General features: G+C 37.9%; 1 protein-coding gene and 1 long non-coding RNA gene across 2 annotated transcripts in view; one reads left to right on the top strand and one right to left on the bottom strand.

The window, feature by feature from the left end:
• The window catches only part of LOC140564598 (uncharacterized), a 34,372-nt gene extending 25,591 nt beyond the window's left edge, over nt 1–8,781 (bottom strand). The window contains exons 1-2 of the long non-coding RNA XR_011980538.1: nt 8,767–8,781; nt 8,393–8,477 (exon numbers count right to left, since the gene is read on the bottom strand). This is a non-coding gene — a long non-coding RNA (uncharacterized lncRNA). The remainder of the gene's footprint in view (nt 1–8,392; nt 8,478–8,766) is intronic.
• Nucleotides 8,782–9,016: 235 nt separating this feature from the next.
• The window catches only part of cdin1 (CDAN1 interacting nuclease 1), a 69,660-nt gene continuing 61,522 nt past the window's right edge, over nt 9,017–17,154 (top strand). Inside the window, exons 1-2 of the mRNA XM_072690309.1 lie at nt 9,017–9,124; nt 11,054–11,155. Coding sequence (XP_072546410.1) covers nt 11,055–11,155 — 101 coding nt within the window. The 5' untranslated portion in view covers nt 9,017–9,124; nt 11,054. The remainder of the gene's footprint in view (nt 9,125–11,053; nt 11,156–17,154) is intronic.

Raw genomic sequence — 17,154 nt, 5'->3', positions numbered from 1 at the left:
TATATATTATGATATATAACAATATAATAATATAAATAAAAAGAACTGCATAACTATACAGTTTGATGTTTATGCTACTTAAACAGCTACATTTTACAGCATTTATAACATTATATAACATATAACTTTCCATTTCCCTGTAGTGCTAATCCAGATACACTCATAAATACAAACATGTAATACACATGGATCTTTGAGTGATGCTATAGAAAAAACATTTCTGTTTTTTAATAAAGGTGATGTATGAGTGTGAAGAGCCTTTAAATTAAATGAAGGTTCTTTCAAACCTTTAAAAGGTTCTTCACACTCACTCATCTCTGTTACATGGTTATTTTGTCCATTAATGTATTTGAGTGTATGTCAATCTGATTTTGATCTAGATCAAAGGTAATATTCTGCTATTAATCATGACAAGCTTTATCACAATTCAGTCTTCTGAATTTTACAGAAAGACTGTATTTGAAAAAAAAGGCAAGTCATAATTGTATTAAACACAGATCTGGATGACAAAAATGTAGATCAATGCCAATCTTTCCAGCTGCTATGGGCGTTCGTGTGGATTTTTTTTAAGTAGCCAAAATAATCATCTGGAACTCACACAAGCAATCACGCCATCTGATCATGCAATTTCTTTTTTTGTAATATTAAAATATCCAGTAAAACTGGAATATTAATAGCAACTGCTAGCCAAACTAGCTCAGTGTGCAGCATTCTAATGAAAAATGATGAGGATCTTAAAGGGCTAATGAATGAACGTGGTTTACATTTGAGTGATAGGGCTCTCATTTGATTGGTCTCCCAGGGGGCTCTAGGCACTAGAGGCCAGCTTGCCATCCTCTATACCCCATTTAATTGGTCATTTGACATGAGTGACTTGACTTCACATCCGTGAACTGTCAGTGGAGACATTTAACCCTCTCAATTATTAGAGGGATCCCTGAAAATCAGGGCAGCAAAGCCGAGCGATAGAGAGCTTCAGTGGAGCTAAACCCGTTGAAGAGTACAATTTCAGACATGCACAACTACACTGACTACACAAAATATTAGCGGCTGCAAATAACACTGCATCATTAATCAATCATAAAAGGAATTCGCCATGTTTCCAGAAGAATTCCCACAAAAACAAAAAAAAAAGAAACAAAGGTTTTAAAAGGTTTAAGGTTGAAACTATAGCGGACCTCCTCTCCAGGAAGCACGGTACAAAATGGTGGGTGGATGCGTAAGCTGTTCCCTCACAGCATTTACATTGGGCTTGTCCAAATAATCATACTTGCATTTTAGCACAATTATCAGCACACCCTATTCCACAGGTCTGATAACATTCTTGCCTGGGTTTCGATGTGTCACTCGGGGGAAACAATGCCTTATTGACACGAGTTACAGCTCCACAATGGACACAAAGCGTTAGGGTTCCTGTTTTTGTTGACACTGATTAAGCTCCCCATTGAAAGGAAAACCGCTGTGGACACACACATGCATAATTGGACCTTTCGAGCCCTTTGACATACAATACGACAAATATGTGCTTCAAATATTTGAGTTTGATAACCAGTGGAAAGAGGGCACCCACACATACACACACAGAGAGACACACACACACTTACAGAGAGAGCTAGAGAAGCAGCTGTACCACAAAAGTAGAGTTCTCACCACATGTGGGGCGAGGTGAGGAGCTGGCGGCCACTAGGGGACAGTAGCAAGTCACAAACCAGGGAGAGGAGTGCAGGGAAACTGCAAACAAAAGACTTTCTTTGTTGCACTCTCAGATACAGAAGAATACAGAAATAGCAACTTGACTGCTTTACAAAAGATCTTGACAATGCGTTGGCCCATAATGCACAGAAACAGCACCCAATTTACATAATCACATGAAATGTAAACCACCAAGTAATATGGCCAACAGCGGAAAGGAGAAGGTGGGGGGAAAATATCCGGCTTCCCCTGTGGAATTAATATTTCCACCAAAAGTACATTGTACGTAATGTACCTGCTCATAACACTTCAGAAACAAGCTGTTTTTTCACATTTAGATTTTTTTTTTTTCATTTTATTCCCTAGGAAAAAATAAATAAATCAAAAGTTGTAGCTCTTCATAACACACTCCGCATTATTCCTGTAGTGCATTAAAAAAGTGAAAGTACTGAGCCCATTACAACCTTCTATATGGACTTTTTTCTTAACAAAAACAGATGCTACATTTCAAACCTAACATGCATTAAATTCTCTTGCGTCCCTTAAAAATGACACTCGATCAACAAAATCTAAAAGACATTTGACAAGCAAACATCCAGCAAATATATCTGCTTGCCCAAACGCTGATATTTACATACACGCAAAAGACAAGACGTTTTCGGAAAGTGCCCGTGAGCACGTGGCCTAACCGTTAAGAGTTAACACCTCCTTTTTACCTCATACACCAGATAAAACTGTCAGGAAAGGTCCAGTGTTTCTGTGTCACTATAGCAACACAGCGCATACACTAAACATGCCTCCTTATCCGAAGAATAAAACAATATCAGCCGCTGTGCCTGTCCTTTGACGTCTGGCGTGTGCACACTTAAAAAAAAAAAAAAGGGGGGGGGTACAGTTTTAAAAAGGTGCAATGGTTAGAGAAAATAAGTAATTTTAAGTTATTTTTGGGAGAAAATAACACTAATAATGCCTTTAATAAAAATACTAAAACACACACACACACACACACACACACACACACACACACACAAAACTGAAATATATGGCTAAAATTATATATATATTAGAAACATTTTTCAGATATATTTAATATATAGCTAAAATTATATAAACAGAATATATAAATATATATAAAACATGCCAAACAACAAAATAAATATACACAGACACTAATTTCATATATATATATGGAATTAGTGTATACAGTATATTAGTGTGTATGTACATATATATAGTGTGTGTATGTATATATATATATTTTTTTTTTTTCCCTATGTAAATATATATTCTACTACATCTGAAGCTTTAGAAACAGTCACCATTCACAGCTCTTCACCAGCACCTATATTAACCTAAGTTAGAGTGGAAAATCCGAGAACATTTAGTGCACATGGTGAACAGTATTTCATAAAGGGATTGGCATTTGTTATGATAGGTGCTTTTTCAGCTCCACTCTAAATTTATTGTAACAACTCATCAGCAGTCCTACTTATTCAGGCAGGTCCCAAAAAAAAAAGAAAAGAAAAAAAGAATATACAAAATAATCTGGCGACATAATATTCAGCTGTTTGCACTTCATCGTCACCCTTCCAAATATCCGATGTGTTTCATTTTCACGTGATAGTCTTGAGTGACATTTGGCAGGCTGCTGGAGCTGAGTCTACAGGTCGCCTCTCTTTCTGCTAAAATAATTACTATTCTATTATTAGCAGAAGTATTTGTGTTATTGTTGTGGAGTGTCAAACACAGGCTCGAGCGCCGAGACGCTATCAGCGGGAGTGTACAAATACAAACACATTTGTCAGAGTTATTGACCTTTATCTCTCCACTTTCTTGACAGCCTTCTCCAGTTATTGACAACACAAACACACGGGGCAAAGCATAACCTTTCATTTACCAAGCCGTCTCTCCCTCTCAGTCTCTCCCTCTCCCTCTCTCTTTCTTCCCTCGCTCCCTTTTCACTCGCAATTTGTTTAAATAACACAGCAGACAATGGTGCTGTTCATTTCTGCCATTTCTCTTTCTCTCCAAATTTTACTAGATAATGTCATTAGGCAGATACAATGGCGCCCATTCAGCCCCGGCTACGGAGATATTTCAAGTCTTCAGTATAGCTTTGACATGGTGACATTACCGCAGAGTGTTGTTTCCCTATTTGTTTGCTTACAATGTCATAAATATCATGAGTCTTGGATCGCTTAACCCAGCTATCCATCCTCGGAAGCCACTCAAACTATCACATTCATGTTAACGGGGCACCCGTGCACTCTGTCCGGAAGAAAATGATTTCACACAAAGCACAGGGGTTATGACTCAGCCGCAATTATAGTTTTAAATGCAAATCTTTCCGCTGGTACATAAAATCCAGCCGCGGCTATCTGGAGGAGGCATCTATCTGATAGGCTTGTATATGCACACTAAGGAAACGCTAAGGAAACTAAGGAAATTCGTGCTTCCATCTTTAATGTCAAGCCCAGTGCAGCCATATATTCATTTACTGAGCTTAAAAAGACAAGCAAAATGATGATAGATTACATTCCGAATGCTCTAATGATGCTCCTGGAAAATTACACATCCCTTTTTTTTCCCTTTCCCCCCACTGCATCCTTTTGCGCTTCGGTGTGAAAAATAGCATACATAAAATATGTGCATCCCCACCAGTCAGATGCTCTCTGGGCACTTCAGAGATGAAAATTAAATTTTAAACAATCCAGACCAGTGTTTGGTGACCACGGTTAATCATCAAGAAACAAAGACATCAAACAATATTTGATAATGAGAAAAATGCCTTCAGGATATTAGGAACGGGGGAGAGCAGAGCCCAGCGTGAGCGGCGGCGACAGAGGCAACGGCAGCCCAGACACGGAGCAACCCCTCTCTCCAGCTCTCTCTGTAAAATATACACATACACACACATACACACACATACACACACACAAAAGCATGCACACACTAGCCTGCACATGCACTCGCAGAGGGAGAGAGAACAGCATGTCCATTCTGAGGATTTCAAATGCCCCATTTTGAGTTGATGATGAGATAATTAGAACTCAGTGTGGGGACTCGACAGAGATATGGGGGCTTTGAGGAACGCTGCCTCTTCCTGAACCAAACGCTGCATCACAACTGAACCCAATTATTGGTTCAAATGGTTCTGTGATGACCTAAAATACACTGGGAAAAAAAAAGGACACAGCGAAGTTAAAAATTGTTTTTCATTAACAGAGCCGAGTGAAGTTCTGATGCCTCTCAGTCATCCTGCTTTTGTAAATCCTTCATTTTTACTGCATAAAAGCCATTTAGCTGCATTTTACTTAAAAACGCAGTATGCTTTAGCTTACCCTACCATAGCTTAGTACAGCCAAACCATTAATACAACAAAAAAAAAAAAGGGGCCATACCACTCTTTAAACTTCCCTGTGTCAGAGTAATTAGTGCTGAGCTGAAATGAGTGCTTTGGGGAGCAGGAGGAGAAGGGTGCCCTTTCCTCTCCATAGACAGCATATTACTAGGTTAGCCCTGATTGACGCACCGTTAACAGTTTGGAGAAATCAGGGAGAGCTCTGGCAACCCCGGCTGCTCTGCAGCAGCGCCACCTCACTCATGCAAATTGCACCAGAGCTTCCCTTTGACAAAGATTAATGAGCTTGCGCTGCAGCCTTTGTTTCAGCAGTTGCCCGTTTAGTATGAAATACAATCCAAAAACATTATCTATCCCCGATTAATCCAATAAATTTGCTCGTACCACACATGTTGTTTGAGGCAATTTACAACAAGGGGGGAGGACATTGTGAGCACAATTACATTTAATTACTTGCCATCTAATTACATTCATTAAACGCTAATAAAATAAATGAAAAAAAAAAGAAAGACTGCTTTAAAATCTTCAGCTAAGCTCACATCTTGTTCCTAATGGTGTGAAATATGGCTCTGCATTTTAATGGTTTAGTCTGTGATACATTTTCCAATAATCTGATCCCTTGCTAATATTATAGGCATTTCCTGGATTACAGTTTCACCACGTTAGACCCACCAAAAAGCTTCATATGTGAGACTCCTGTGGAGCAACACTGAGGTTGGATGCAAGAGTTTAATGGTGTCATTATTAATGGAGGATTATAACACGTAAACCTGAGCAAGGAAAGCCAGTGTGAATAGGACTCCCTCAATACTTATACACAATAATTATTCAACAGTGTCAAAATCAAGACTTTTTTTTTTAATTATCATTTTTTAAAATTATATTATACATATTAAATAGCAGTAGTAGTAATAATACCTTTTAGATATGATATATTTTATCATACCTAATATAACATATCTAGTTTCTGGGGATGATATATGGAAATTGTGGACAGATGACAATATTTGATATTTTTCATGTAAATGTGTGTCAGTGCCAATACATACATATTTGTGTTTTAAAAAAAAAGTTTAAAAAAAAAGCAGTAACAAGAATAAAATGGAGAAATGTTACGCAGTACCCCAGCAGTAGCCTAGTAGTAGCACATTGCCACCTAAACATTGTGCTTTTCTGCATTTCACCAAATATTGCATCAAATATCAGTTTGAAACATCGGCCCCAGCATCTGTTCATTATTGACACATTTATATTTTCAAAGCAAATACCTACTGATACTAAACATAACCACATAAACATTTATTAATTGGGACTAAATCCACCTGGATTAGCATTACCTAGAAATATCGTTTTTGTTGAGGGTTACAAATACAGAAAAATAAATAAACGCAGATATTTTAATGCATTAGCCCAGTGTTGTTCTGCTGGAACACAATAAATAAATAAATATAAATAAATAAGGGTTTGAAATATTTTTAATCTAACCATTGGTTAAACTGCATTTTTTAGACAACTTTCTCCCAATATTACATCCAATTTCATTGTGCATCCTTAATAATCTCAGTACATACAGAACATAAAACATTCCAAAATATATGGGAAAATACAAAAGAATGAAAGTATGAAACAATGCACAAAAACACAACATATTCTTAGTAAAAACCAATACATAAACACGAGCCCCCTTTAACAAAAGAAAGAAACTGCGCAAATGTCTGTGTCCACACACCCAGACAGGAACCTTCCACCTCCCATGTGAGAGTAAATGTAAATGCATCACAGGCGTTAAGGTATAGTGCTGCCATTAGAAGCACAGTGCTTAGCACTACAATGGTGTGCCGAGAGCAGCGGAGCAGAGATCAGTGGAGCGTCTCCTGGATATCAGAGGGAAACATCCTTTGCAAATTCATCTCCCACTGTGCGCAGGCTTCACAGCTGGTTAACGGCACGGCGTGTACCACTGCCCTGTTTACACGCCGCCTCAGAAGCCCCCCCTACACACCATCTCTTTCTTTCTTTTCCTTTCTCTCTCCCTCTCTCTCCACCTCCCAGCGGCTGTGCTTGCTTGCCACAGCTTCTCCAGCCAGCTCACACCCAAACCCGCCACCTCTGATCCCTGCCTTTAGAGCTATTACACAGCTTTGTCAAAGCTTTTTTATCTTTTTAAACCATCACACTACACTGATCCTTTCATTCCAGATACATACACTGCTTCCACAACCCCCAATTCTCTGATACCTGTAAGGGGAAATAGGCTTCATCCTGCCTGACCTCAGCCTTTCATACCAGTTGGCCTAACACTGCCTTAAGACCCCAGAGTTTTATCTGCCATGCACAGTCTGAAAGGAGGCGGCACACACCATCACCAGCACAAGCAGCACAGGTTCGGCTCTGGCACCACTGGCAGTAGGGTGGGCAAATATGACAATCTTTTATTTTTTTTATTGTTATTTTAATAAATGATGTCGCAATATGTTTTTTTTCTGACTATACAGTGGATTATAAGAAAGATTATCCTGAATCATTTATTATTTATTAATTTAAACTGCCTTGATTGGTCTTTTTTTATGTAGCACTATTAGGTGAGTGTCTGTTCTTACTAACTTGCTGAATATTGTGATGTATGTTGTTTATATGTAATACCAGAGAGTACTGTGAGTGAGACATTCTGATAAACATTTTTATAATGTGTATATCATTGCTGTTTTACTCTTTGACTGTGTGAATCTTTCAAATCTTCATCATATTTTGTTTTGCTAGAAAATGACTTGGCATAAAATCATTTTACATAAACTTCATTGATCATGAACTTCATCCTTCTACTGTAACGTTGCCATTTTGTAAATATGAGGTTTTCGCATGACAGCAACAATATACTGTATATTAAATACTTAAATATCCACAGCTTGGAGATCAATGTGGGCAGCTACTACAAACGTGGAAACAATAGTATAATAACACAATCTGCAAAAATCCTGTCATAGATAGACTTACATCAATTACTTTTTTTTAATGTATCCGTAGAATGTGTATATATGTGTGTAGATTTAGTACTCTAGAGAGTCAAACTGAACTGGATAATGAATCTAGATTGCATTATTATTATTATTATTATTATTATATGTTTTGCGGCCCTGCTCCTGCCCCCCAGTACTACAGTACAATGCTTTTATCACTGCCTGGTGTGTAAAGGGCACCACAGCTTTGTTAAATGCGGAGGATCTGAATAGTTTGCCAGTATTTGCCATGCATTTGAATAATTTTAGTAATGAGCAGAATTTCTGAATTACAGTCTCTGAATTGTAAGAGTAAGCAAAAGTGAGAAGTACACCACCCTACCTTAGACAGTCATGCATTCATCTATAACTCAAGCTCACAGTGGCTGGTATCCAGGGTTCAGTCAGGCTACTTGCCTCATGACTGACTGTGTCACACAAACACAAACACACACACACACACACACACACACACACACACACACACACACGGGAGAAAACACACATAGTAAGGGCTTTAGCACAGTAAAATATATTATTATAACAAAAAGAATAATATTACTGTTAAAAACAAGCATTAATCTGAAAGAAATTGCTTTATGACGATAAAGTTGAGAAGACGTGGAGAACTCAGCTTTCTCCTCCATCAAACAAACAGTATTAGCTATAAAGGAAGAAAGACAATAAAAAATGACAGCAATTTTAAATATCCCTTACACGAAACTGTACTTGGCACCAAGGAGGGGAGATTTTCCACAGTTTTAAATGTATCACATGTTTAAAAAGAGCAGACCGTCCATATGAAAGGATTTACACGCTGTTTCCCACGTTTGCCAAAGCTTGTTATGAGTTCACTTTCCCATCCAATCAGATTCAGCCATACTCAAATCACACAAGTCTAGCCAATCAGCGGTGGACTTTTTTGTGACGCCCGCCTTTCAACTTGTTCGCGGGAGAGAAGCAGGAAGCTGGTGGAGCGATTTTCGGCAGCGGCTACGATTTAACCCAACGCTGTGTTTCTGGAGCGGAATTCAGAACATAAAACTCACATAAGGTTGATTTAAAGGTGCTAAAGGTACATAGACGCATAAGCTGCGTGCGTTTGCTGCTGTCTGTTGCTTGGTTTAGCGCTGTGTGTTGTTAGCAGAGCTGCTAGTCAGTGCTGTGTGTTTATATAGGGTGGGAATCCCAAACGGGTAGTAAGGCTGTTTATGGTGTAGTTATACCACATATGGAGATATCCTGCGGGCACTGTAAAGCAATAATTACGTGGTAGGAAGACTGTCCAGTTCGCATAACTTCAACCTAGTGAGCTTCTTTACCCCTTAATTCTCCTCAGCCTGACAGTCAGAGTGAAGAGGTGTCTGTCGCAGGTTAAAGGGACAGTGTGCCTCATTCATTCATTCATTCATTCATTCATTCATTTGAGGGTAAATTGCTGTAAGGTAGTCATATTGACCTTTAGAGTTTACTGTATGGCATTCATGCTTTCTTTGTTTCTAACGTAGCACAACACTGTGTGAATGAATGTGAAGCTGGCTGGGATGTTTAATTTTTTGTTTTTAATTATTAATTTTACTTTGTACATAATATTATGCATTAGTTTATTTATTTACTAGCAGTACATTAATTGTGAGGCTGTAGTCTCAAGAAACTCTTTTACGTACACATTGTTTACATGTGCACAATAGCCAGTATTCACACGTTTTCTAAAAATCAGGAAAACCTGGAAATGCGAAAACTATTTTTCCACTCATGGAAACTCCTGGGAAATGAGAACTGCTAAAAAATGCCCTGGAAATATTAGTGAGCACCTGAAAAGTTTGAGCTGTTGATCTACTGAGATTGCATTTTAGGTACTGGTGCTCTGTTTATTTTAGTTTGTAATACTGCGCTGATGTGGACAGCTACACGATATGAAAAAAAAAAAAAGTATGGGGTCACCTGCTCATTTATTGTTTCTTCCCAAATCAAGAATATTCAAAAACCACTTTGTTGGAGTAACTATCCCTACTGTGCAGGGAAGACGCTCTACTAGATTTTGGAGCATTACTGTAAGGATTTGATTGCATCCAGCGACAAGAGCGTTAGTGAGTTAAGGTTGATCACCACCCCACCTCATCCCAAAAGTATTGGATGGAGCTCTGTGCTGGGGAGGCTCTGTACCCCTCTAGCCCTGCCTGGAATTAGGCATGGTGTCAGTAGGTTCGTGTTTATCTGCTCCAGAGGGTCCTATTCTATCAGTAGTACTTCTTTACAGGAAGTAGACAAGGTGTGTGTGTGTGTGTGTGTGTGTGTGTGTGTGTGTGTGTGTGTGTGTGTGTGTGTGTGCGCGTGCATTTGCACGCCTGTGTAAGTGTCCACATATATTTGGACATAGTGTATCATCCTGTCTTACCATGATAAATGTTATGAACAGATACATGCGTCACTACTCATTATGCAAATCTTTGTAATTTATGAATGACTTTGTTGCTAGCGAGCATTCGTCAGCTATATTGAGGATAGCTGCATGTCACTTGCTCCCAATTTGGTGACAGATATACGAAGTTTTAAAACTTGCAACTTCACCTGTCTATCTTCAAGGGCAGTTCTAAAATCAATGAGAAAAAAACATATAGTAGTGAGTGGTGAGCAGTACAGTACAGTAACCATGTGCATAAAACCAAAACCAATGAAGTCTAAATGGAAAATGTCTGGGAAAAGCCCTAGAAATGCTAAAACGAGTAGGATCCCTGAATTGCCCATCTTAGATCTGAGAACACAGGCTGCACTGACCCTTATAGATGTTTGTGTCCTAGTAGAAGGGACATTAGATTCAGTGCCTCATTTATCTCACATACTTCAAACCTCTTTGACCTGGAATGTAATTTGCTGAATAGTAGCACAGTGCTGTGTGAATGTATGATATAATTTGTATTAATGCTGATTTATATGGCAGTGTGAGTTGTTGTTTATTGTATGTGCATTATTGTGACTGAATCTTTTTCCTGTTTCTTTAAAGGATGAAGCTTTGCAGGGCGGAGTACAAAACAATAGCAAAATTCGTTGAGCAGCTTCGGCCCACTCGCCAATGTATGAAGATTCTGAAGGACAGATTCCCCAAGTAAGTGCACAGTTAACTACGCTCACTCATGTCTGCATGATGCCAAAGGATGCTCAGTTCTGCGGTGTTCTGTGCTGGTATAGACTCAGGGTAACGGGAATGTATATCAGAAATATCAGCAAATGTTTGGTAATAGTTATCATATATAGCAGCCTCATTGTATCAGCATCAGGTTAACTGTAAAATGTTGGCCAAGACATTGGTCTTTAACATTTACTATGTTTACATGTACTTAAAAGCCCAACAATGATCTTGGCCTGTGAAAATAAAAAGAAGTGCAATAGTGATACATCCATTTATAGTCACTATGGTATGTACACCTAAACTTAACTTCAACATACAATATCCCCTCTTCACAATCCACTAAACTTTACAAACATACGTTTCTGCCTTGCTAATATTGACTATATTGAATAGTCAGAAGAAATATATTGAATATATTTCTTCTAATCTCATTCTCTTAATTTCTGGCAAATGTTTAGAATGAGTGACCTCTCTTTCTCTTAAGGCTGAGGTGGTGTCTGTGGTATTGCAGGAGTTGCCAAAACATTTACATGAGAATCTGTGAACCAAGCCTTAGTTTGACCATCAGTAGCATACGTGCTATTTGTATGATACTATCTTGCTTAGACAAGATGTCTTGATCCCTATTTGGATGGGATTAGGTTTATATAGAGAGGTGGATTATATAATTTTACTATAGGACATCTGTCAGATTTATGACTAATTCACACAGAATAAGAAATCTTTACATAAATGACTGAGATGGGAGGGGCTGCTCAAATTATGCATTTCTGTCATCTCCCAAACAAATGTGGTTATAGTCTTATAACCTACTTGTAGTAATCATGTAATTTTTGTTTGAAAATCAGCAGCTATGTTCATAACACACATTTAGGCTATAGGTTATGCTACACAGTCACTTGTCTAAAGCTACCAGAAGCGTTGCAAGTATAAGGGTTGGAGAACGACCAGGGGTATCTGTGTATCCATATTTAAGATAACCCGTGAAAAACTTTTTCCACAGGATATGATGGAGTTTTCACGACAATTTGCATAGGATTAATATGATCTGACTCATTTTAAAGAGGGCAAATGATGCTGGAATCTTGGCTGACACTGGAGTGTTCAGTCTAAAAATAACTGACAGGACTAAAATCACTGAGAAATCTGGTAATAATTACATTACCCTATCTGCCCATATAAATCCCATCTGAATAGGGCTTTTGGCCAATATTGAACTGTTATTGTTGGTGTGAACATAGTAATACCAAAGCGTTGCACTTATTCTAACAATTCACATGCAGTAATTAGGAGGGCTGCACAATATAGCGTTTTAGCACCATTGCAATGTGCACATGCACAGTAGTCACATCCCAAGATGTGCAATGTCAGTTTATAACAAACATGTTATGCTTCAACTTTTTTGCTGCTTATACAAAAAAACAAAACAAAAAAAAAACTTCTCTACCAGAGACAGTTTATATCTGCCCAATATCATTTATTTCACTTCAATCTTGGATACACTGAGTGCATTATCAATATTATGAAATGTTGGATCATTGACTTTTGGTGAAATTTGGTGAAAATATATATATATTTTATATTGCAATATATATCAGATATTATTAAAATAATTATATTGCAATGTCAGTTTTTACAATCTCATGCTGCACTAGTAATCTCGCTGTCTGGAAAGTGTTACCTCTACATTACTGTCAATTAAAAACTTACAGTTTTGGAAAATTGGAGATAAATCTGTATGAAACCTTTTTATTCAGTGTTGGGTATACAGTGTGTTCAGACTAACAGTGCTGTTTAACCTATTGTTGTACTCTGCACCAGGAACACTGTTCTGTTGTTTGTGAGTAAAGCATTGCTGACAAGAACCATCATACATGCTTCATGAGACGAACTGTCTGTTTATACCGTTACCGAGTCTTGTATGTTGACTGGTAGCTTGTTTGAGTCGAGTAACGTCTAGACTACTTCTGTGAGCAGCATGTGCTCCTGTAGATGTTGAAAATCCATAAAAAACATTAACACAAATCATTATTCGGATCAGGATGCCTAGAAAGTACCTTCAGATGCATTGATGTGAATAAAGTAAAAGGTTTCAGGATCATCTGAGGCTTTAGAAAACAGGAATAGTGTCAATGTCAGTCAGCTGAAGTATTATCTCCATTGCTTGTTGTTTGTTGCATCTGTATACAAATATATGATTGCTGGTTGAAAGTGTGGTCTGAATACTTTCACATTTGGCAGTTTTTAGTCTTTGTGCAGTGCACTCCTGCTTAGCTTCAAAAGTGTGTTTAAACACTAACATCATCCCAAATGATGCTTCATTGCATTTTCCAGTAACAAAAAGATCCACAAGGCCCTGGACCAGTCCATGCAGCTCAGATGACTCTCTCATTGGCACCCCTCAAAGATGGCTCAGATTTAGGACATATTTTGCAGTCTCAGTTTCAGAAGCTTCACTCTCAGAGGTACATGCACCATCTGATATAGATTAAGCTCAAAGATATTTTCACTTACAGTTTTAAATATATTATAATATATACGTTTTCATTGAGACAGACTCCAGAAATGCTAAAATACCCTGTTCATATATGACCTACTTGGCTACAAACACATGTGGTTTACAGTACAGTTGCATTTTAATACTGTTTATTCAGATATGCCTGGTTGTGGTCAGAGGTTTACACTTGAATGTCACAATGGCTTCACCACCTTAATTTTGAATAGGAAAAAAATACATGCATGTATGTATTTATTTATTGGATTGGGGAGTTCTGAAATCAACAAAATTATGCATAGAGAATAGAGATGTAGCGGAACTGTGGCGGTTTGTGGCATACAGTGGCGCGGAAAATACTATTTATATAATGTGTGTGTATATATATTTATATAATTTTGTTATTAGGATAAATCTGGCAACCTTAACCTGCTGGTTTTGCGTGGTATTGTAGTGGTTAAGCAGTATCACTATGGTAGCTGTAGTCTTGTTTGTCCCCATCTCTCTCTCTCTCTCTCTCTCTCTCTCTCTCTCTCTCTCTCGCTTAATTTACACACTACAGAGTATTGCCGCTTCCTCAGAGGGGGCTATTCGGCACTAGATGGAATAGTTCATAGTATCAAGTTAGCCTGCTTTCTCCTTTTCTTATTTCTTTATACATTCCTGTTGGAACACTAAGTTGTCAGATTTCATCCACATAACTGATGGTTAAAGGTCATGCTGAAGATTTCTGAGGTAGTCCTCCTCCTTTATTGTTCATTGTTTAGTTTATCTTGTGCAATGTACCAGTTTCACTGGCAGCAAAACAGTCTCCACACTACAGATGCCACCACCACCATGCTTAGCAGTTGGTAGTGTTCTTGGGGTTGAGTGCCTCACCTAAACTCCTCCACTTCTTGCCATTGCTGCCAAACAACTCAAATATTCTTATCTGACCATTAAACTTATATATAGGTTGGAAGATCAATTTTTTTTTTTAAGTTTATTTTTGACCCTGTGTTCCACCATTCAAAGAAATTCATTCAAAGACATACATGTCATGTGATTAGGGTATGTAAACATCTAACCACAACTGTGGTTAGCTTGCAGTAAATGGCTGATGTTAACTTGAAGTGTGTGCCACTATGTGTTTTTAAAATGGGTTTACTGACATAATTTTTAAATTCATGTGTTGTTGAAATATTTTAGTGACCTTCAGTTGACTAGATGGTCAGATGACGCCACCAAGGGAAATAGACACCGAACCACTTATCACCTGTGGAATTCCTTCATTGTTTTCCCCATACTGCAAAAACACAGTGTGTTGCCAGACTGCTGCAGAATGTGCTTCTTTAGGGACTGGATAAGAGGGACAATCTAATGACTTGCACCTTAGAGTTACAACGCCGTTTCATCCATCTTCCACTCCGATTGAAAAAAAATTGTAGTTTGTGGTTTTTCGTTTTGCATGAGAAACTCTTTCTTTTCCAACTAGGCGATTCTTGTCCATGTTGAGTGTTGAAACCCACCACACTTTATGATAGTAAGCAGAAGTCTGGCTTGTTAACCTGCATAGATTGATGTATTCAATTTTGACACAGTGTACCTAATCTTGTTAACTTCTTCTGTGTGCATGGATATCTGATGGTAATGCAAAGTTTACTTTTCCAAACATGGCTTTGTTAAACCACTGTTATATAGTCTGTTAGCTTTATGCCTTTCATGTTTTCTGCTGATACACCGAGCTAAATACCTGCTGAAAATGTTCTCCCGCTCAAACGTCAAAATACAAAGCATAGAAAATAAAGCCATGATCTTTTGTAACAGTTTCTAGGAATAAACCTTGTGGACATATTGTCGTAATTCATTTGAGAATATCTTCTATTCAAAAATGTCCATTGGCTGTCCAACAGAAATACCATGGTGTTTCTGCTAGATGGGCAGTGGAAGTTTTGGCTCTGTGTAGTAGGTTACTGTTCAGTCAAGCCAACTTTTAGAGTTTGGGAAACAAAAAGAAAACATGGGTTATTCATCAAGAGACTACATTGCTGATATAATCCACAGTGACAGCGTTAAAGTTGTGTAATCCAAATGAATGTGCTACAAGGTCCAGGCAATCCTTTCTTCGTTGAATAATAATTGATTAACTGATGCAACATCAAACTTGGCAAGATTTAGCATACTGACATTGAAGGGGAAAAAAAAGCTTTTGATGTGTGTGATTATAACAAGACAGTGTGCTGAAGTAATGGAGAAAACAAGACTATTTGGTCCAAAGTCCAGGGCTGGTGTATTAGTGATTTGCCTTGAGTCAGTCTTCAGCTCTGGGGTATTCACTTTCTGTTTTGGGGGACAGAGTGCAGCACTATTCAGTACTTTTTCTGCTTAAACACACCTTCAGGACAGAGTGTGAACACCCCCTACCTTAATATTTCATGGTTGCATAATTGAACAAACAGCATCATCTGTGATTAATAGCTTACTTATTTTGTTGGTTTTAATCATCCAAATAAATAATTCACACAAAATAGTTGTTTTGTTGGGAAAAAAAGATTAAAAATACTTTTCTGTTCAAAACAAGTACTTCATCATTATAGAAACTTGCAGACTGCTGTATAACTTTACGTGCTTTGTAAGTACTTTGTAGTATATAGTAATGCTTTTTCAGTGTAAAAAAACAATTCAGGTTTTACATGGTTAGTAAATATGTATGAGAGACACATACAGTAACCGTTCATATCTAATTTATGTTGTTGTATCATTAGAATTTTGTTACATGTCTAAGACTATTCTTGGGTACGCTCTCATTTTTCCCATCAATCTGACTTGTCAATGGTCACTTTTTAGTTTTCATCTTGTGCAAGAATGTGACTAGAAATATAAACGGCATGTCCTTGTAGTTCATGTTTTTTATGTATTGCTTTACTACACTATCTGTATTGCGGATGCATTGTATAAGCTAGGGTTAATGGCTTTGTTTGTGTGTCTCTTTGACAATGAGGGACTGCTCTTTATTGAATGTAACACGTGTAATCCCCCAAGGCCACTGAGGCAGCCCCTGTTCCTTTAGAGGTCACTTAGAGACTCGCATGAATTGGGAGCTTCCTAGTTTCATAGTGCTGTAATCACTGCTAGAATAAGGCACACTGGGTCCCTAAGGGATACACAGCCTACCTTGAACATGCCTTTGTTATTGGCGTCAGCGTTTTATAGAATATGATATGTGCTAGGCTGATCCCCTAGCCACTTTTTTTTATATATATCCCATTGTCCTCATGGACTACCCTGATGTATGACCTAATTTTCATGGATTAAAGTTTCTTTTTTATTTATGTATTTAATAATAAATTGTGTGTAGGGCAGTTGTTCTAAACTATAATGTCATTCATGTTTGTTCAGTATTTTCCTTATGATTGCTTAAAAAAAACACACACTCAGTTCTTTGCTTGGATTATTGTACATGGCAACAAATGCTTGTTTTAGTAGCTTTGATTCGTCCTGC

The sequence above is a fragment of the Salminus brasiliensis genome, chromosome 10 (assembly GCF_030463535.1).
Source record: "Salminus brasiliensis chromosome 10, fSalBra1.hap2, whole genome shotgun sequence".
NCBI lineage: Eukaryota > Metazoa > Chordata > Actinopteri > Characiformes > Bryconidae > Salminus > Salminus brasiliensis.
This window is presented reverse-complemented; position numbering and strand designations above follow the sequence as displayed.